This window comes from Cebus imitator, unplaced genomic scaffold, assembly GCF_001604975.1.
Source record: "Cebus imitator isolate Cc_AM_T3 unplaced genomic scaffold, Cebus_imitator-1.0 Scaffold61, whole genome shotgun sequence".
Lineage (NCBI taxonomy): Eukaryota > Metazoa > Chordata > Mammalia > Primates > Cebidae > Cebus > Cebus imitator.
In genome coordinates this window covers 3,435,908-3,456,859 of record NW_016107376.1, presented here as the reverse complement: position 1 = coordinate 3,456,859, position 20,952 = coordinate 3,435,908, and the positions used below count along the sequence as shown (strand labels likewise).

The 20,952-nt window shown below is 43.3% G+C and overlaps 1 protein-coding gene across 2 annotated transcripts in view; it reads right to left on the bottom strand.

The window, feature by feature from the left end:
* Nucleotides 1-20,952, bottom strand: part of RSU1 (Ras suppressor protein 1) — a 229,195-nt gene that overhangs the window by 180,946 nt on the left and 27,297 nt on the right. The window contains exon 3 of one of the 2 annotated variants that reach the window (XM_017529782.2): nt 16,587-16,637. The exons of the other annotated variant lie outside the window; for it this stretch is intronic. Within the exon in view, the coding sequence (XP_017385271.1) occupies nt 16,587-16,637 (51 nt within the window). The remainder of the gene's footprint in view (nt 1-16,586; nt 16,638-20,952) is intronic. 2 annotated transcript variants of the gene reach the window in all.

The window sequence follows — 20,952 nt, the reverse complement described above, 5'->3', positions numbered from 1 at the left end:
CAAAAGTAAAGGGACAGGCATATTGCTCATTAGAGTTTTGGGTCATCATTTGCAGCTTTCTGAAATGTCTAGGGCATTGCTGACCTGACTCCATCTAGAGGGACGGCTTGGCGAAAGGTAAAAGAAGTGCTTTCAGCCGGGCATGGTGACTCATGCCCACATTTTCTTTGAAAGGCCTAGGGAGGCAGATCACCTGAGGTCAGGCGTTCAAAGCTAGCCTGGCCAACATGGCAAACCCCGTCTCTATTAAAAATACAAAAATTTGCCAGGCACGGTGGTATGCATTTGTAATCCCAGTTATTTGGGAGACTGAGCCAGGATAATGCTTGAACCTGGGAGGTGGAAGTTGCAGTGAGCCAAGATTTCACCATTGCACTTGACCTGGGAGACAGAGCGAGACTCCATCTCAAAAAAAAAAAAAAAAGAAGAAGAAGAAGAAGAAAAAAAAATAAATGCTTTCACTGGAAGAATACGGATTACTCTGAACCTGGGCACATGGTCAGAGAGCAGTGGTCTCGTGAGCAGCCCTTGGATGAGCTTCTGAAGCAGCTGCTGAAAAAAGAACAGGTTTTCACGTAATCTGGACAGCTGGAAGCTCCTCCACAACCCTCCTGGATACCTGCAGGAATGCAAATGAACCCCACCTGTACAATGTGGCTGCCAAATGCACATTCTTAGGTGCACAGCCCATGGAACACTTCTGTGCAAATGCATGGTATTCACCTTGCGTAAGTGATCACTAAGGAAATCACCGGGGCCTGTGCGGTGCCTCACGCCTGTAATCCCAGCATTTTGCAAGGCCCAAGTGGGTGGATTAACTGAGGTCAGGAGTTCGAGACCAGCCTGACCAGCATGGTGAACCCCAACTGTACTAGAAATACAAAAATTAGCCAGGCATGGTGGCAGGCACCTGTCATCCCAGCTACTTGGGACGCTAAAGCAGGAAAACTGTTCGAACCCAAAAGGCAGAGTTTGCAGTGAGCCAAGACCATTGCACTCTGGCCTGGGCAACAAGAGTAAAACTCTGTCTCAAAAAAAAAAAAAAAAAAAAAAAACAAAAAAAAAAAAAAAAAAAAAAAAAAAAAGAGAGAAAAGAAAAAATCACCAGGCTGTGCCTTCCGGGTCACAGTGGATGTCATCTTCCCTCCCAGATCGTAAAGTACGTACAGTGCCGCTGCCCACAGACATCCCTCCCCTGGCCACCCTCCAGCTACCACTAAGCATTCATCTGATTAGTTCAAAGAGCAATAAGGAAAGTTAGTGAAACCAGGAGAAAATGATGATCTCAATTTAGCCACAAACCAAGAATAATGCAGCCAGAATCACTGCCTTCTTCCCGAAGTTACTCTGCCAATGCAATTAAATGCGGGTCTAAAGGTATCGCCCTTTTGACAGGAGGAGAGATTATTTCACTCTCCTTGCTAAATCAGTCCAATTTAAAACTACCAATTATGCTAAATGTGATTTAGGGCTTTGTTTTGTGGACCCAAACAATAACCTCATATTCAATTTACAAAACCTCTCCCAGCCTTTTGGTAAGCATGTGAATTTTTTGTTTAAGACTCCATTCAAGCTAGATGACCCAAAAAAAAAAAAAAAAAAAAAAAAATTACACAGCTAATATTCTCCCTAAATATACAGAATTTTTTGAAACCCCCTACCATAGTTTAAAAAAAAAATGTGAAGAAATTAACATACAGACCCATCTGGATAGGATGGTATTCACTCTCTGAACCAATATTTAGAGAATGCTGATAAAGTGCACAGCGCCACATTTTTTTTTTTTTTAGATGGAGTCTTGCTCTGTCGCCCAGGGTGGAGTGCGGCATGATCTAGGCTCACTGCAACCTCCACCTCCCAGGTTCTAGGTTCAAGCAATTCTCTTGCCTCAACCTCCCCAGTAGCTGAGACTACAGGTGCATGCCGCCATGCCAGGCTAATTTTTTGTGGGTTTTTTTTAGTAGAGACGGGGTTTCACCATGTTGCCCAGGCTGATTGCGAACTCCTGAGCTCAGGCCATCCGCCTGCCTCGATCTCCCAAACTGTTGGGATTACAGGCGTGAGCTAACATGCCCGGCCAGCGCCGTGCTTTCCACACATCTCAATGCTTTGGGGATAAAGTAGGAGAGGCACGTTATTTAAAGAAAGTAAGTTACAAAAGACAGGGTATCAAAGTCAATACACTGAACTTGGCGCAGTGAATGGAAAACAAACTACTCCCAACCAAACTGCCTGGAAAAAATAACCAGGAACAATTTTTGCTATTCCAAAAAGGCCACTGCAATATTTTACCAGTCAAAACATTTGACTGGAATTTTCCAAGTATTTATAGGATGCATGAGCAAGAAGCATTTTAAAGCCTAACGGTACATGTCAGTACATTTACCATGACTTTGAAACGTTCCTTTTTCACCAGTCTTACGGCTTCTGACCTATGACCCCAGCTGACCTATGACACCAAAGAAACTGAAGAGCAACGTGGTCCCTGACACTACAATGCTGTCTGTGCCCTACTCAACTCATAACCTCTCAAGGCCTCTGTAAAATGAGAAGGCTGGATTATGACCATTTCCAAGGTCTCTTTCACCTCATTTTAACATTCTAGGATTCTAAGAGGAGATGGATTATGAAAATCAATGATATGGCTTTAAATAATTCAATAAATGGGGCCCTCAATTAGGAAGCTTAGTCATGTAGAACTTTGCTTCTGACAAAGAATTATCATTTTCTGCCTAGCCAAAGGTGGTTGCTTTAACTTTGAGAATTCAAGTGCTAGGTTTAGGGGAACGGTCCCCAAAGGACTCAGATATTCCCTGGCTCTTCAATGTCACATTTTGCTCTAGCTGCAGGATCACAGGACTGCTGGTGTTCTGGAAAGGTGCCATCACTCCAGAGACTAATCTCAAAGTTTCTTCTGGGGTTTGCAGCAGTTCCACCAAACACACCCGGCATGACCTTTTTCCCTTCAAGTCCTCCTAAACCGAATAACCTGAATGCTGCTCAAGAGTTCTGTCCATCTGATGTGTCAGCCCAGACTTGGCAACTCAGTAACCCTGTCTCCCCTAGCAGTTTCTAGAAGGTTCCACAAGAAGCCCAAAGTGGCTAAAGGGCTCATTAACTTCTCTTTCGCCAGAAGCACCTCCACTTTACAGGCTGGAGAAACCAGAGTCCATCTGCGTGAAACACTGATGCAGCCCCTTCCTGAGCAACAGCTTTCCTCCTAAAAGGACATACAGCTATGGCCATCAATAACTGCAACAGGCGTGAGCAGCCAGCACTGCACAGCTGATTCGCATTCACAAAATCCACAATCAGTCGACTCAAGAATACACTGCCCCCAACTGGCCAGCAGCCAGCAAACTGTCTCCCCGCCGCCACACAAAGAATCAAAACCAACCACCGTTATAACAATTGCAGTTTCAATTCCGTTGAACTGCAAAGGATTCTATTCTGTGATCTAAAATGAGTAATTCCACAACCAACAACTTAAAGCATTTTAGGAGCTGACACAATCATAATTAGCAGGGTATGTTCTGGGGCTGGGCTGTTGATGGACAGCCACTAGTTATATGCAGCTATTTGAATTTAAACCTAGATTAATCAAAATTAAATAAAAGGATGAATGCTACTGTTTGGTCACAGCAGCGACATTTCAAGAGCTTGACAGCCACATGTGGTGGTAGTGCCTCCACGACTGCATGGCAGGGATACTGACCATTTCCATCACTGCAGAATGTTCTATTAGACAGCCCTGCTCTATGGCAGTGCGTCTCAAACCACAGAGATGTCAGAATCACGGGAGGGCTTGCTAAAAACACGGATGGAGGGGTATCCCCGAGTTTCTGATTAAGTAGGTTTGGGGTAAAGCCTGAGAATATGAATTTCCAACAACCTCCCAGGGGATGCTGATGTTGCTGGTGTGGGAACAATATTTTGGTTGAGAAAACTTTTCATTCATTGGCAGCATCAAGATGATCAATCCAATACCTATGTCCCTTACCCCATGCAATGATGCGATGAGTATAAGAATCAATTGTATCCAAATGAACACGCCTACTGAGCCTGGGGAATTGATGAAAAGTGTAACAATTAATACTCTAGGTGTCTAACACACTCAACTGTGGGTGCCACAATCAAACCCTTTCTAGTCAACTTCTGCTTCCCCACAAAGCATTTTATGGTGAGATCAGTACTGTTTAAGATGGACAAGTTTCCAGAGGCGAAAAGCCTTGAATTCCCTAGCACACTGAATTAAGTCACTCAGTGGTAAATTCATCATGACCAAGGGTGGTCATACAAAGAGATGTCACCTGCTGTACTGCTCAGCTTCAAAACACTGAGCTCTAATGGCAGGGTGCTGGGTGGCGGTGACAGCGCAGATAGACTGGCTTGGGTGCAGCTGATTTGGGGGCTTTTTGAGCAAAAGCATCTTGCGGCCCTTGAGGCAAAGAAACAAAGCTGTAAGGAGCGACAGACTCTGGGAGCAGCAGGAAACAGGCAAAAACATAAGGACAGGAGCTCTGCCTGGGTGCAGCCCACGGGAGGGTCAGGGGGCCACACTTTGGTCTTTAGAGCCATATGGTTCCCAGCGACAGCCAGGTCCTCTTCAGCTCCAGAAGGGCAGGACTAGACCCTGCACCAAGCGAACGCACACCCACGGCTTCCAGGAAGCCAGAAGCTGTTCCGAACACATGGCACTTTCTATCCACAGCACAGACATGAAATGTGGAGGTGACCTCCACCCACCGTCTCCACCAAACTTCTGGGGAGTTGGGGGCTGCGTTACACCCAAATGTTTTTGCAGAAGCACCAAAGGATGTTTTCAGAGCTGGTGATTCTTGAGCTAGGGCTGACCCAGGGCAGGAAAGCCAGGGGACCCAGCCTCTTTGAAAAGGGTAAACTGATAGCTCCACCTCTGCTTCCAGTGATGGACTGTCAATTACAGCAAGGGCAGGAAGAGGAGGACTTAGAGCAGGTACTTCACGGGAGGCAACTGTTCGAGCCAGGGTGAGGACAGCAGGTGGCACAGTGGCATACCCGCCCTGGTGGAGGCAACACTAATGTCCCATGACCATTTCCAGGATGCAAAAGTGCCACCAACCCTCAGGCCAAATAGTCCCCAAAGAAACCACGTGCAATGAGTCACAGCAAAATAAAACAGAGTAGCACACTGCTTCTAAAAACCGGACATAATTGCTATTTTAAAAAAGGAGGTTTTTGTCTGTCGCCGTAACAAATGAAAATGCTTGGCTGGATGCTCACAATGTTATGTATTTCCACAGCTTTTTAAAAGCACAGAAGGATAGAGGATGGTAGAGGATATTAAAATTGGCTTGTTATTTAGATAACTTAGTATGTTACATTACTAGAACCAAGTTACTAGAAAAATTACTAAATACATAAGAAGAGATGCAAATGAATGAGATCATGCATTATATATACAAGAGGGGGGAAGGACCATTTATGAGAAAATGGTGAAAGCAAACATTTCTTGGCCCCAGCATCTGATGAATATGTTCTGAAAAAACAACTGCCACCACTCCCCAACCCTTTGAACTGAATTAAGCAAGGGAGGTAAAAACCAAATTAGCAGAAACTAGATGAAATATTACTTGGGACATCCGTGGTCAAAGGAAAAGCACAGCCTTTTTCATCTGCAGCCCGCAATAACTGGAGAACATGAGTCTATTCACGGCACAGAGGTGGCGTCTAGACTAATTATATACATGATGATTCTTTCAGCAAATCATAGTTCTCAATGCCATTTTAATGATTATCCATAAAGAACAATCCTCTCACTCTGTTGTAGGAATAATTACACCCTTCAGCACTTAATATGCAAAAGAAAAAAAGGTCATTTGTAGTTACAGTGATTAATTACCTTTGTTTTCTGTCCAAAAACACAAAGTGGGTAGTGATCTAATTACATATTACCGTAAGAGTGTGAAGTTCAAAAGTATACTAATGGTAACCGGCTTCATAGATTTTATGGGATTTCCCCCAAAGCAGCTATTAAAGCAGTGAATTGCAGTAGTTCTAGGTTATTTAAAAACATAAAGTTTATGAAACAGTGAAGCAAATTCTCATTTCAAAGGTTCTCATGTTCCTCAAGGTAAACATAAAACAGCAAATCATCTAAGCATCTACGCCAAGAAAGGCCAACATCCTCCAATATGATTAGCTTTATAAATAATAATAAATAACAATGGCGATGCTCCTTTTGGTTAATAAACAACAAATATTTACTGAGGACTGGTGTCCCGAAAGCACATGCTCACTCTATCCTCTTACGAGCTGCCTCAGGATTCTACAGCCGAAGTCATTTTAGTAAATGGAAATCTCTCCGGCTTAAGTCACTGCAACACAATGGTCCAACTCTGTCGGCGGCAATGTGAAAAATCAATTACATGAAAATTAGAGGAAAAAAGGTATAAGCAAGTAATAAGGTAGATTTTAGAGTATAAAGCCTAACATGCAAATATATGTGCCTGAGCTATAAAAAAAAGTGTGTATGCATGACCAGACAAATCTCCTAAAAAGCTGACACGCATGGATTTCTTCTCATCTGAGGATTTAAAAATTAGTTCATGCCTGAATCTTATGTTAACTTCCAAAGCATCTTCGGGAGGAGGTATGAACTCTGAATTCTTGCAGGAACACTGCTTCTAAATCGCATACCAGTTCTGAGGCGCTGCCCCTCAAGCGAAGCCATACATCAATTAAAAGCTTTAATTGGGAAGCTGGGAGGGAGAAGCAGCGCTGAGAGGAAAGGAAATGGCACTCAGTGGCCTTGGGAGGAAGTGACATCCAGCAAAGGGTAAGAAAAGGAAGGGCTGGAAAAATACCCAGGAAGTTCCAAAACACGAGGAAGAGAGAGAAGGGAAAGGAGAGTATGAAAAAATAAAAACAAAACTTCAATCCATTAATGGAGAAAAGCAAGTTCAGTGTCATAAAAGGAGTGATCTAGGCTCTTTTATATGCGTACATGCCTTTATTATGTTTAATACATATAAATGCATATCTACACGTAAGCCTCGATCATTCACATTACGAGGCAGACAGTAAGCAAGTCACGTTCTATCTTGCACTCTTACATGCATACATAAAAAGCATGTTTTGCCATTAGTGTCTGTCTTCTTTTGCAATTAAGAATTAATCTAGGCTGGGTGGAGAGGCTCATACCTGTAATCCAGCACTTTGTGGGGCCAAGGTGGACGGACCACTTGAGCCCAGGAGTTTCAGACCAGCCTGGGCAACAGAGCGAAACCCCAGCTCTACAAAAAATTAGCTTGGCATGGTGGTGCGTGCCTGTAGTCCTAATCGGGAGGCCGAGGTGGGAAGATCACTTGAGCCTGGAGGTTAAGGCTGCAGTGAGCCGAGATTGCACCACTGCACGCCAGCCTAGGTGACAAAGCGAGACCCTGGCTCAAAAAACAACAAAAAATAAAGGAATTGATCCAGCAAGAGGCCACAACTAGACAGCTTCTCTTCCTACTGGACCTTATGTTTAGGGTCCCTGCATGAGGAAGGTAGGAAGAGGAGGGAAAGAAAGAGGTCCAGGACCAGGAAAATCTACCACTTCCACATGGGAGCTTTGAGCATTCCCTCTGAGCTAACACAACCAGGGCTTTTAACCTTAGGAATTCTTCCTGTTCTTCTATTGGACTGAGTAAGGATGTGGAGCCACAGGAACGCTTTGTGCATGGAGCCTCTAGATGGACCCGACAGCACATGTCAAGTGCACATGCACATCACCTGCAGAGGCAGCAGGGGACGTGCGGAGCGACCACCCAGAAGCTGTACAGAAAGCTCTGTTGCCCCCTCGTTCTAGTCACTTAACCACTTCACACCTGTGTCCTCCACATGATACAGAGTGAGGGCTCAGCAGATCCGCTCTTCTCTCTTTCATTTCCCGCTGAAGTGATTACATGGTGTGGTTCCTGGCGGTCCCACAGGCTGTGGGGTGTCTTGCCACACAGCGCTGGTTCAGCTGGATGAAAAGGAGGGCTTCACAGAGAAAGAGGAGCATTCATCTCAACTTTCTGAAGGATGAACAAAATTCAGAGAGAGCGGTAGGAACTTCAGATTTTTTAAAAAATCAGGTGACTAGAACAAAGAATATATAGGCGCAGCGGGGGAGGCGGGGATGCTAAAGAAACAGGAAAAAAAAAACAGACAAAAGAGGGTTCATATGGAAAACAGCAAAATGCGAGGTCAGCGAGTTTGTTAACTGGTTGTCAGTTGGATTCAAGTGCTTTTGGCCTATGAGGCTGACTGATGAAGATACAGAAAAATGGAAATGAGAAAGGTGTTCCATTAAAAGATATGTACATGTGCCCACATGCGTGTTCTGTTCAAGCCTGGGAGCTCCAGGATTACAACTTCTTATTTAACAAAATGCAAATTTAAGCAGATAAATAAGGTGGTTATTTATTTATTTAAATAAGGAGTTCTGTGATGCATTAAAAACCAGATCATCTAAAGTTTTATACAAATTTCCAAGGAGCATCTCCTTTAAGAAATAGCATCACTAGGCAGAGGTGGGGCAATCGCTTGAGGTCAGGAGTTCAAGACCAGCTGGGCCAACATGGTGAAGCCCATCTCTACTAAAAACAAAAAATAGCTGGGCGTGGTGGTGGGTGCCTGTAATCTCAGCTACCAGGGAGGCTGAAGCAGAAGAATTGCTTGAACCCAGGAGACGAAGGTTGCAGTGAGCCAAAAGAGCGCCAATGCATTCCAACCTGGGTGACAGAGTGAGACCGTGTTTCAAATACAAACACACACACACACACACACACACACACACACGTATATATATGGCATCACTACGTCCACACTGTATGCAAACACGCCATATCTCCACCCGACTCTGAAGTTCCTAAATCTGAGCTACGTGGACCTCTAACAAATTCACAGATGAACACAATGGGGTCCACAAGCCTGCTGAAATTAGAACCATCACGTGCATTTCTCTACAAATCAGGACTGTAGTTTTCACTCTGTTATTTAAAAAGGTCAGTGACTTAAGAAAAGTGAATAAGGCTGGGCATGGCAGCTCACAGTGGCCTGTAATTCTGGTACTCTGGGAGGCCAAGGCAGGAGGATCACTTGAGCCCAGGAGTTCGAGTCCAGCCTGCACAGATCAGCCAGGTGTGGCGGTGCACATCCATCGAGGAGGCTTGCCTGAACCCAGGGGTTTCAGGCTCCAGTGAGCTAGGATTGTGCCACTGTACTCCGGCCTGGGTGATAAAGACATTATCTTGAAAAACTAAAAACATAAAAAAGAGAAGAGACGCTCTAGAAGAATGCATGTATCTAAGTATCACACCTCTTAGCATCCCTCCTCTGCCATCCTGCACACGTACTCACATGTACCCACACACCAAGTTATTTAGGAGAGAGTACATCAATTGAAAGTCTACGTATAATATTTTGCTATTAAGTCAATTGTGTTTGATAGACATTCTATCATCAATAGCAAAAGAAACCTTTTTCAGGACCAGCCCTGCACATGGGCTAATTATGATTTCGAAAGTGACAGGCTCACACTCCCCCGTCTTATTTTCTCCACAGCCTGCCACCGTTCTGAAGTTCTCACGACTGGGGTAGTTCCACTTAAAAATACATTGTGGAGAAATTAGCATTTCAGCTAGCTTCCGCTTAGCACAGAACAGGACCTCAAGAAAAAGGATTCTGGCACAGGTATATTTTGGTTGGTGGGGCTGACAACTAAAAGAACGGGAACCAGCGGGTGGCCACACAAGCTGAGGATAGGTAAGGTCACACAGGGAAGGACTATCCTTCGAATGCACATGCTGGCCCTGGGCTGCACTGGTTCTGGGTCCCTAGATCAACAGATCCTCCCAAGGGATGATCTCAGGTGCTCACTCACTAAAGCCAAAAATAGCAACATACGCCCACCTGCCAGTGATTTTTTATAGTAACCTGACTACTGGTACCACCAGATAGATATTGTTTAATTCATAGCTGCTGGACTCAAAGATACTATGCATATGCTTTTCTCAACTCTCATCCTTCAATGATGGCACAGAAGCAAACTGATAAATGTGCAGTAATTAGAAAAATAAGTTATTGATCAAAGCCTCTGTATTATAAATACATTTACACTCTGTTAAAATGCAAAGAGCAGGTTGTTTTGATATTGTCACAAGATAAATTCATGACACAGAGACCATTTATTTTACATATTCCCCACCACCCATGGTTTAATTTCATACAAGCCATGCACAAGAACTTTTGCATAACGCATGACAAATTATCTATGAAGGAGAGAATAACTACACAGTCAAGAACGGCAAGGTCTGAGAAGAGCCGTGAAGGTCACTCTCAAGAACTCCGACAGTTAACCCTTCTCAATCATCCCGACAGCCTTCTATGTCTCTATAAGAAGGCTTCAATGTATTATGCTTTTCAAAACTGCTACATTTTCTTCATTATAATTGGATCTACAAATTTTGAGAAAGCAATATTTTCATGTAAAATAAGCTGCTTAATTTGTTTATAATAAGATTATGGAAGACAGACTACCAATGTATACATCTGCATGAAATTGAAAAATATTAACTTCTATGTACTTAGAACATTATCTTGAGTAGCTCATCCACTCAAGTCCCTATATTTATCTTTGATAAATTAATGAAACCACCAAAGAAGGTATCTCAGTATTTCTTGCTTGCTATAATTCCAAATTCATGTATATGCTATAATAAGAAATAGTGTCTAAACAGAAAAAAACCCACATTTTGCCATAAAACTTAGGTTTACTACCTGCCTAGCCATTTCCGACACATTAAATGATGAGATACGGTCATAGTGAAGACCTGAGGCTGTGGGTGAAACTGTGAATACCTCAGGAAAAGGTTTGACACGGCAGTTAAAAGTTCAAAGCATAAAACTCAACAATTACATTCAGAGACCCACACTTCTGCAAGGTTTTACGTAGACGGTTGCCTCCTTAATGTCTGCACAGAGCAAAAAGATACCCTTGGTTATTTCTTGCACAAAATGATGAATGTCTAATCCTCAACACGCGAGTCACCAAATCTTAAAAAAAACTGTCATATGTAAGGTGCTTGCAATGTTTGTATATGGGTTTGCTGACTGAAACAAAATTACTTTTAAAACTTAAGGAAAACTTCACTTAAAAAAGTAATGCCCAGAGCTTGTTTAATCACTGGTACAGAATGCAATTCATTTCATGATGCACATTCATTTCATATTCACCCCCACAATGGAATTGAGTAGTATATGAATCGGTCTAAATATGCACAAAATGCACATTTTCCTGATTTTTACAGTTATTTTTGAATTAAAATCTGGTTACATACATAGATACTTTAAACTTTTTTTCCGCAGGTTTAAAAGAAAAAAAATCTCACACATGCTCAATACAAAATACTATGGAAAGCAGTATAATTCTTTCCATTTAAGGATATTGGAGGAAAAGAAATTTTTCTAATTTGCGGTAGTGGCCATAATAAACACTAAAAAATGATACATGAAACAGTATTTTAATGGTAGGAGAAAAACAAAAAACATAGCATACCTCCTGCTATAAGGATTTGCCTTAAATGTGGTAAAAACTGCACTGTGTAAGCAGCGATAGCAACATGCCCCCAAGTGCAGGGCCGCAGAGCCTGCAGAAAATGTATTCTGACAACACAAAGTTGGTTTCTAATCCCTAGGTACAAAACCTGGAGGAGACATCTGTGTCTCAACAGTGACCTCTAGTGGACAAGTCTTAAAAGGGTTGTCTCCAAAAGAAACTCCTTTTGAAAAACAAAAACAAGTAGGAAAGCATTTACAAAACTCACACTTCCAAACACCACAAAACCCAGGACTGGATTAAGGATCAGATAAAAGAGACTCAGCTGACAGTGGCTTCAAAGGAGGGTAACCACAGAGGCAGGGGCAGGAAGGAAAAGCAAAGAAACACAGGAAGATCACCTTTGGCATCATTGCCGCCTTCCCTGCTTAGAGAAAACCCCAGAGCTAGCAAGCTCTTGGGTGCAGCAGCATCGCAGACCGCTGGGGCTCAGCACCACCCACCACCTAAGCAATCCACAAATCCATCGTATTAACTGAGTGATTATTTCATGGCCAACATGCTGTAGCACTTTTGTGGAGGTGGGATACAGAGTAAGTGTCAGACAGCGTCCCTAACCTCCAGACACTTACAATTCATCGTGTGAGGAAATCAGTACATAATCGGGACTCTTAAATATAGAAAATTAACCTTAAGTGAAAGAGGAACAGACCTAGACGCCAGTGAGACCTGGAGTTGAAAGAGGCTTTCTGGAAGAAGTGAGAGCTCAGCAGAGCTCATCAGGGTTTCTGGGAAGAAGAACACACCTGAGTGGGCATGATACCAGTGTCCCAGGCTGCGAGTCCTTTGCTGTACCTGAGTAACACATCACAGCGTATCACTCCTTGCCTCTATGATCGTAAAGATGAGGGCATCAATTTATTAGACATAAGGTCATGTATCTCTATTTTTTTTTTTTTTTTTTTTTTTTTATGGGTCTTGCTCTGTCACCCAGGCTGGAGTGCAGTAGTATCATCCTAGCTCACTGCAGCCTCAAACTCCTGGGCCGAAACGATCCTCCCACCACAGCCTCCAGGGTAGCTGGGACTACATGGGTGCACCACCATGCCTGGCTACTTCTTTTTTTTTTTAAAGAGACGGGGTTTTACTATGTTGCTCATGCTAAAGGTCGTGTATCTTTAGAGCATCACGCTCTATCTACCATACTTGAAATGAGCACACAATGAGTAAGAAACTGAAGTCAGGGGTGACCATGTCTACTCAAGTCCCTATACCAGTTAATCTCAAAGAAACCTTCTGGTCCCAAAGTTCCCCACTTTATCTCCAGCCAGCAGTCTCCTCTCTGGTCTTCCCTGTCATCTACATACCTCCTGGAAGCAACGAACACTCGGTTTTTACAGGTAATTACTGGGAAGCCACTAAGTGCCCAGCAACAGGCATTAAGGAAGAATATGAAATGGTCCCTGCTTTCACAAAAGCTTACCATCTATTTGGAGAAAGAGAAAACACACAAAGCAAGAGAAGGACAGGGAGTGCCGCACTGGAGTTAAAGAGTCACACGCAAGAGAGTTTGGGGAAGAAAGGCTTCAGATGGGCCAGAGCATCAGGGGACCTCTAGGAGAGGATGGGGAGCGCCTGGTAGAGAAAAGGAGGGAGGAGGAGAGGCAGGCAGGGGTAGACCTTGGGCCCAGAGGCAGGGCTACATGGGAACAGAAGACAATCTGTCTTCCTAGAGCAGCATATGACAAGCAGAGGCTGGCATGGGACGTGGGGCAGATTAGGGCAGTTACTGAAAGTCAGACAGAGAGAGCACGTGCACCTGAGAGCGAGCGAGCAAGCGATCAAGAGAGAGACTGCGGGCACGAGCGCGCGCCAGCCTTCTGCCTGGTGCATACTCCATTCACACGCAGGTGCTCAAAGAAAGCTGTGTTTCCAAAGGGATGTTTAATCTGAAACTCTTCCCATTAGGCCAGAACGCTTTTGAATTCTAACTTTGCCAATAACTTTGTTGCATTCTAAGTCAGTACTTGTCCATTCATAGCGAAAAAGCAGAAGAAAGATTCACTTGCTACTATCCTTCCTGTCTCCGTAAATACATCATACGTATATACATATCTAGGACAGTTGTTACAGACAGATTAACCTCCCCGCTCCAACTGCTCCGACTTCAAAAACCCATCAACGCTGCCCCAAGCCCCCAGGTTTAAATTTAAACAGTTTCATCATAATAGCCTTGAAGAAGCACTAGCAGCAATTAGCTTGACAATACACAAACATTTTAATGAACTGCAGTGTTAAAAAGCTCAGGAATTTCTGCTCGGAAATTCTTAGGGAATTTCAGGATCACAGATCCCACCTGCAGCTTCCTCCTGGCCTCACTTTTACTGCCCTGGGTGGACCTGTCAAGGCCAAAACCACTGGCAAGAAAAGGGAAGTCAACCCCGTGCCTCACTGTTCCAATAACCCTGCAGATGTGAAGTCAGTGGAGTCAACAGTGTCCCCAAATCAATGTCCCAGTTTGAGTACACGATTCATTCCTTCCATCAGTAGGTATGTGGAAATGTCAGAGAAGGGTGTAATTGGCATACTAAGAGAAAAACACACATATTTTTGCAAGATAAAAGCAGTGGCAAGGGGTGGGGGAGTTATCTTTTGAGTCCCTGTGGTTTTAATGTGGCCCTGTGTCAGCCGGTCCCTATTAAAAACAACAGAAAGTGAAAGACACTGATTACAATAAAAAGTGACAGCAGGGTGTGCTTAGCCACTTACATTTAATGCATATTTATATTTCCATCAAATGGACATATTTACTATAAACACTTGAAAAACCACAGCAAAGTCATTCATTTAAATGCCAGAAAAATAGTAAAGGATGCTAATTTGACCTTAGTGAAACAGATCGAGTGTCACTGACACTACTCAGCATGGCTTGAAACAGAATTTACCAAGACCATTAATTAGAGTTTACTGGATTAGGTCAAGAGTGTCTCAAACAGAGTGAAGGGGGAAATAAAACTGGCAAAGCAGAAATATCAAGTTTGGATTCTTTCACAGTCAATCTCCTGAAGGGCCAACAGGATGTAACTCCCTATATAAATATGCCCCTCTAAATTAATCTAATATTACATGCCTGGAGGAAGAAACTGATCCACTGACCCTTGAGATTCCTATCTTTGTGAAGATGTAAAAAGAAATAAACTAGAACGACCTGAAAGACGTTTTTAAAGAACAGATCAATGAATGATATAATAGAAACAAAGGTTCTGCTTGCTTTCTGTTGGAGACAGGGTCTCCCTCTGTCACCCAGGCTGCAGTGCAGTGTCATGATCATGGCTTACTACAGCCTTGACCTACTGGACTCAGACTCCCAAGTAGCCGGGACCACGGGGACACGCACTATGTCCGGCTAATTTTTTTTGATTTTTGGTAGAGATGAGGGCCTCAGTATGTTGCCTTGGCTGGTCTCAAGCTCCTAGGCTCAAGCAATCCTGGCTTAGTCTTCCTAAGTGCTGGGATTACAGGCATGAGCCTGATCCTGGCCAGTTTTGCTTTCTTGGGTAAACTGGTTTGTAATAATAATAATAATAATAATACGAATCTAAGAATGGTAAGCTTAGCAATTAAGAAACACTTTAATAAACTACGCAACAGAGCATGTCAGTTATTACTGCTCACAAAATCTTGGGTGATTTAGGGATCACATGACCCACTCTTCAAAACAAATCATGAATCCCTTCCGAACTGAGATTTGGGTGGCTGTAGACCACAGGACCATTTCCCAGAAAAAAAATGGAACTGCCAACAAATTACCTGTTACAATGATCACACATGACTTGCAGGTGTCACTTTCGGCTTCTGTGGCTACCACTACCAAGCGTGACAACTGCCGTCACTCTGCCTTTGCCTTACAAATACGCGCTTTGGCTAAAAACTAACCCGCTTACTTCTTGCACGTGAGGGGACCTTGCTGCCACTCTTAATTTTCAGTAATCAACAGCTCTGTGACATTGCTTCAAGCTGTATATAATGCACACATACACACACATTCATGACACAAATCCCTCAACATGACATCCTGCTCGATTTCATTGGCCTCAGAGTGCTCCCTAACAAATTCTTACCACATGATTAGAAAATCATTCAAGTCTGCAGGAAAAATGGCAAGCCCCAAGAAGTGACAGTCAATTAGGAATGGGAAGGAGTATGGGTCCGTCATTAAAATCCTTAAAGCCGCAGCTCTACGAAGAAAATGGCCCATAGTGCACAAAAGACATTCCTATAAAAACAGGCATTCATCCTACTGTGTGCTAAGCAGACACTTGGGCTGTGTGGAACTCTATGGATGCCCAGCAGAATTTTTCTTTTGGGGAAGCCAGACTCAAAAATCTGAAAAATACAGATGTAAAGGTTAACCATGTATACAACTTTGCATCTTCTCCGCCATCAAGCAGGGATGGAAGGTGCATTCAACAGCTAAACCTTTTCCTTTTGAGGAGGAAATATAGATGAAAACCAACGACTCATTCTAATAATTTCAAGTTTTCAATCGTTTCAAGTTTTTCTCATGAAATGCTCACCAATGGTGTGGCAGCTCAGGTCACCAAAGCATTTCTATCTCTGAATGGAACCACTTCGAGAGAAACAATGTCATTTTTTTCTCTTTGGTTTATATAATAAAGAATCTTCTGGCCAGGCACCATAGCTCATATCTGTAATCCCAGCACTTTGGGAGGCCAAGGCAGGAGGATCGCTTGAGCCCAGGAGTTCAAGACCAACCTGGGTGACACAGCGAGACCCTGTCTCAAAAAACAGAAAAGAAGGAATCTACAAAGTAGACCTAACTACAAAAGGCCAAAATACAGGAAGACAATATGCTCATCTTCGTGTCACCAAAATAAACTAAGGTTTCTGCAGATAATCGTTTGTCATTGGTTTCTTCAGAGAAAACAGTAACAGAATCAGCAGTGCCACAGAATTACCTAAATGTCAGAAACTGTAACAAACAAGAAAGATCACTTACTTGTTAGCTTGTTATGGCTGAGGACCAGTTGTGTGATATGGGATAAGGAAACTAAAAAGAAAAAAAAAAGTCAGTCAGTAAATGTATCCGGATTCTAAATGCACTCCTAACAAAGCAAACTGCAAAGTTATTTTCACAGGTTGAAGTACCATCGCTCACCAAAATAGAAGCTAGGATTCGTGTAACACGATCTGTTCAATGTTAAACCAAACGAAGAAAAGGCACGCAATTAGTAGTGCAATTAGCACAGCAAGTTAGAGCTAATGAGATTAATGTCACAGAATCCAACATGACAAGGGCCAGTTAGCTCTGTGTGGCGACCCGGCCTGCTTGCCCAGCCATTAGTGATCCATCTCAATTACGTGCCGGTCAGAAACACCAGCCAAGAGCATAGAACTACACAGAGACCTTACTCGTGCTAGAAATATTTTAATTATTATTTTTTAAGCCACTTCATCCAAACAAACTTCATGTAGCAGAAGGCCAGCGGTGTAATTATTTCATCTGTGTGCAGTGCCCATCCAGAAATTCTTCTCCATGCTATCAGATGATCAGAGTTAAAAACCCTTCACAATTTCTTCTAAACATATTTTGGTTGACATTTCGAAGCACTGATTTGAAATGCAGATTGCTCTCCAGCTTCAAACATTATCATGGCGGTTTAATTTGCTCTGCAAGATTAGGTTTGCCCAAAGAATAGTTTTTCTAACTGTAAATAAAGAAAATATATTCAGAGCCACAAAAGTAAAAGAGAGAAATGATCCGCCTTCTACTTTGGGGTCTAAAACTTTACTGAATGTGTCAGCGTTTACACACATATGCATACACACGGGTGTGTGTATAATTTTTTCCTTTTTTTTTTTTTTTGAGACAGGATCTCTGTCGCCCAGACTGGAGTACAGTGGTACAATCTCAGCGCACTGCAATCTCTGCCTCCCAAGTTCAAATGATTCTCCTGCCTCAGCCTCCTGTGTAGCCGGGACCACAGGCACGTGCTACCACATCCGGCTAATTTTTTTAATTTTTTATAGAGATGGGGTCTCGGTATTTTGTTCAGGCTAGTCTCAAACTCCTAGGCTCAGGCAATCCTCCCACTTCAGCCTCCCAAAGTGCTGGGATTACAGGCATCAGCCACAGTACCCAGCCTCCAATATTCTTTCTATAAGAACATTCTATTAATACAGAAGTTTTTCCTTAAAAGGATAATAAGACAAAAAATTTTCTCAGGAAGAGTCTCAATACTGGGGCCAAGCATGCTTTGAAGAAAATGAATATGCAACACTGCTGGCCACAACATGTGCCTTTTTTTTTTTCTTTTTTTTTTTAGATGCAGGTCTCGCTGTGTCACCAGGCTGGAACAGAGTGGTGCAATCCGGGCTCAATGGAACGTCCTCCTCCCAGATCGAAGCGATTCTCCTGCCTCAGTCTCTTGGGACTACAGGCACACGCCACCACGCCCAGCTAATTTTTGTATTTTTAGTAGAGTCAGGGTTTCACCATGTTGGCCAGAACGGTCTCACTCTCTTGACCTCCAGATTATAGGCATGAGCCACCAGGCCCGGCTGCATGTTTCTTCTTGTTTTTTTTTTTTTTAAACCATTGCAAATGTATAGAGAAGTCCAAAACACAATACAAAACCTGTTTTCCCGGCCTGAAGCACTGATATTAAGCTGTTGGCCTGAAGCCCCATAAACTCTAGGGTATACCACCTACAAGCAAAAACATACATAACCACAATACAACCATCAAAATAAAAAAGTTAATCTAGTACATGAGGACTATCTAATCCTAATCCCCACCAAGTTTCTTTAAATGTCCCAGTCATTTCCCTGATGGAAGAAATAGGATCTGGTTCAGAATCCACACTGCGGGTAGCTACCAAGTCTTTGTCATCTCCTCTAGACTGAGGATTTCTCTTTCCTTGACCTTCATGACCTTGGCAATTGTGAAGATTGTACAAGTGTTTTCCATTACGTCCCTCTATGCAGGTTTCTTTTTTTGACATGACCTTGCTCTGTTGCCCAGGCTGGGATGCAGTGGTGCAATCACAGCTCACTGCAGCCTCGGCTTTGCAGGCTCAAGCAATCCTCCCAGCTCAGCCTCCCAAGTAGCTGAGACTCCAGGCTCACAGCACTATACTTGCTTGATTTAAAAATAATTTTTTTTTAGAAGTGGGATCTCACTCTGTTGCCCAGGCCAGACATTTGTCATTTATTGATTCTTGATTCATGCATCTATATTAGTCCATTCTGGAATTGCTATAAAGAAAAACCTGAAACTGGGTAATTTATAAGAAAAGAAGTTTATATGCCTCATGATTCTGCAGACTGTACAGGAGGCATAGAAGCATCTGATTCTGGGGAGGCCTCAGGAACTTTTACTCATGGCAGAAGGCAAAGGTGGAGCAGCCGTCTTCACATGGGGTATTAGTATGTTCTAACACTGCTAATGAAGACACACGTGAGACCAGGTAATTTATAAAGGAAAGAGGTTTAATGCACTCACAGTTCCATATGGCTGGGGAGGCCTCACAATCATGGCAGAAGGCAAAGGAGACGCAAAGGCCCATCTTACATGGCAGCAGGGAAGAGACTGTATACAGGGGAACTCCCCTTTAAAAAACCACTACATCTCATGAGGCATTCACTATCACAAGGACAGCATGGGAAAGACCCACCCCTATGATTTAATTACCTCCTACCAGGTCTCACCCACCACATGCAGGAATTATGGGAGCTACAATTCAAGATGAGATTTGGATAGGGACACAGCCAAACCATATCACATGGCAAGGGCAGGGCAAGCAGGAAGGTCGGGGGAGGTGGTGGCTGGGGGGAGGTACCACACACTCTTAAACAACTAGATCTCATGAAAACTAAACAGTACAAAGGTGGTGTGATGGTTAATACTGAGTGCCAACTTGATGGGACTGAACGATGAAAAGTATTGATCCTGGGTGTGTCTGTGAGGGTGTTGCCATAGGAGATTAACATTAGAGTCAGTGAGCTGGGAGAGGCAGACCCACCCTTAATCTGAGGGAGGGCACCATCCACTCAGCTGCCAGCAGCATGGCCAGGATATAAAACAGGCAGAAAAACGTGAAAAGGCTAGACTGGCCTAGACTCCCAGCCTACATCTTTCTCCTGTGCTGGACGCGGGCTGCCCTTGAACATCGGACTCCAAGTTCTTCAGCTTTGGGACTTCGACTAGCTTCCTTGCCCCTCAGCTTGCAGATGGCCTATTGTGGGACCTTGTGATCATGTGAGTTACTACTACTTAATAAACTCCACATACACACACGCACACACACATATCTCCTATTAGTTCTGTCCCTCTAGAGAACCCTAACAGAGGGGAGATGGTGCTAACCCATTCATGAGAACTCTGCCCCCATGATCCAATCACCTCCTACCAGGCTCCACCTCCAACACGGGATTACAGTTCCATGTGAGATCTGGTGAGGACACAGACCCAAACCGTATCAGCATCTTTGGCAGGGATATGGCAGAGACACTGTGTTCTTGTCATCTATAACACATGACTTCCATTTATTTATCCCATTGATAAGAATCTTCACTTTGATGGCTGAAGTCCGCCTGGCTTCTTCACTGCCAATGTATTGTTTTTCCTGCTTTTAATTAGTAAATTTGGGAAAATGTGGAAATTCCTCAGAGTGGTAGAAAAAATATTACGGGAAAATAGTAAAGAAAGTTATAGAATATAGTCTCAAACCCTTCTGGAAGGCCTAAGAATGTTTTCACAGTTTCAGTACAAGTTTCAGCTGAAAGCAGCCTAAATCCCCCTTGCATTTAGTTAGTAAGTAAAGCAAATAGCCAGGGTATGTGGGTGACTTTACCTAACTAACCTATTTACTCACGTGGTCTTAAAATTAAACTTTGAGCCAGATGGCCCTTTTGGGGAAGAGGTTGACCAGGGATACTATCCACTCATGGTGTTTGCTTTGGGCATCAGAACCTGGCCTTTAATCTTTCTCTACAAGCATGCTGACTTAAAGCCTCTGTTATTAAATCTATACTGAATAAATGGGGAGAGGGCAAACTAGTAAGTATCATGTAACTGCGATCTCTCTCTGTGAGCGGCTCATGACCTCTCAGCCCACTCATTCTCTGTATTGTGTGTAAGTGCATTTATTCATCCACCGTCCACAGACCCCAGCAGGAAAAGCAAAAAGGGTACTTTGATGTCAATATCCTATTCCCCACCAAACTCTAAACTTATTGTGTCTTTTGGTCCCCAACCAAGGCAACCTTGTCCCCCATGGGATATCTGGCAATGTCTGCAGACATTTTGGTTTGTAACTGTGGTCACTAGAAGATCTGAAATTTTGTTGGTGACTGGCCTTCTC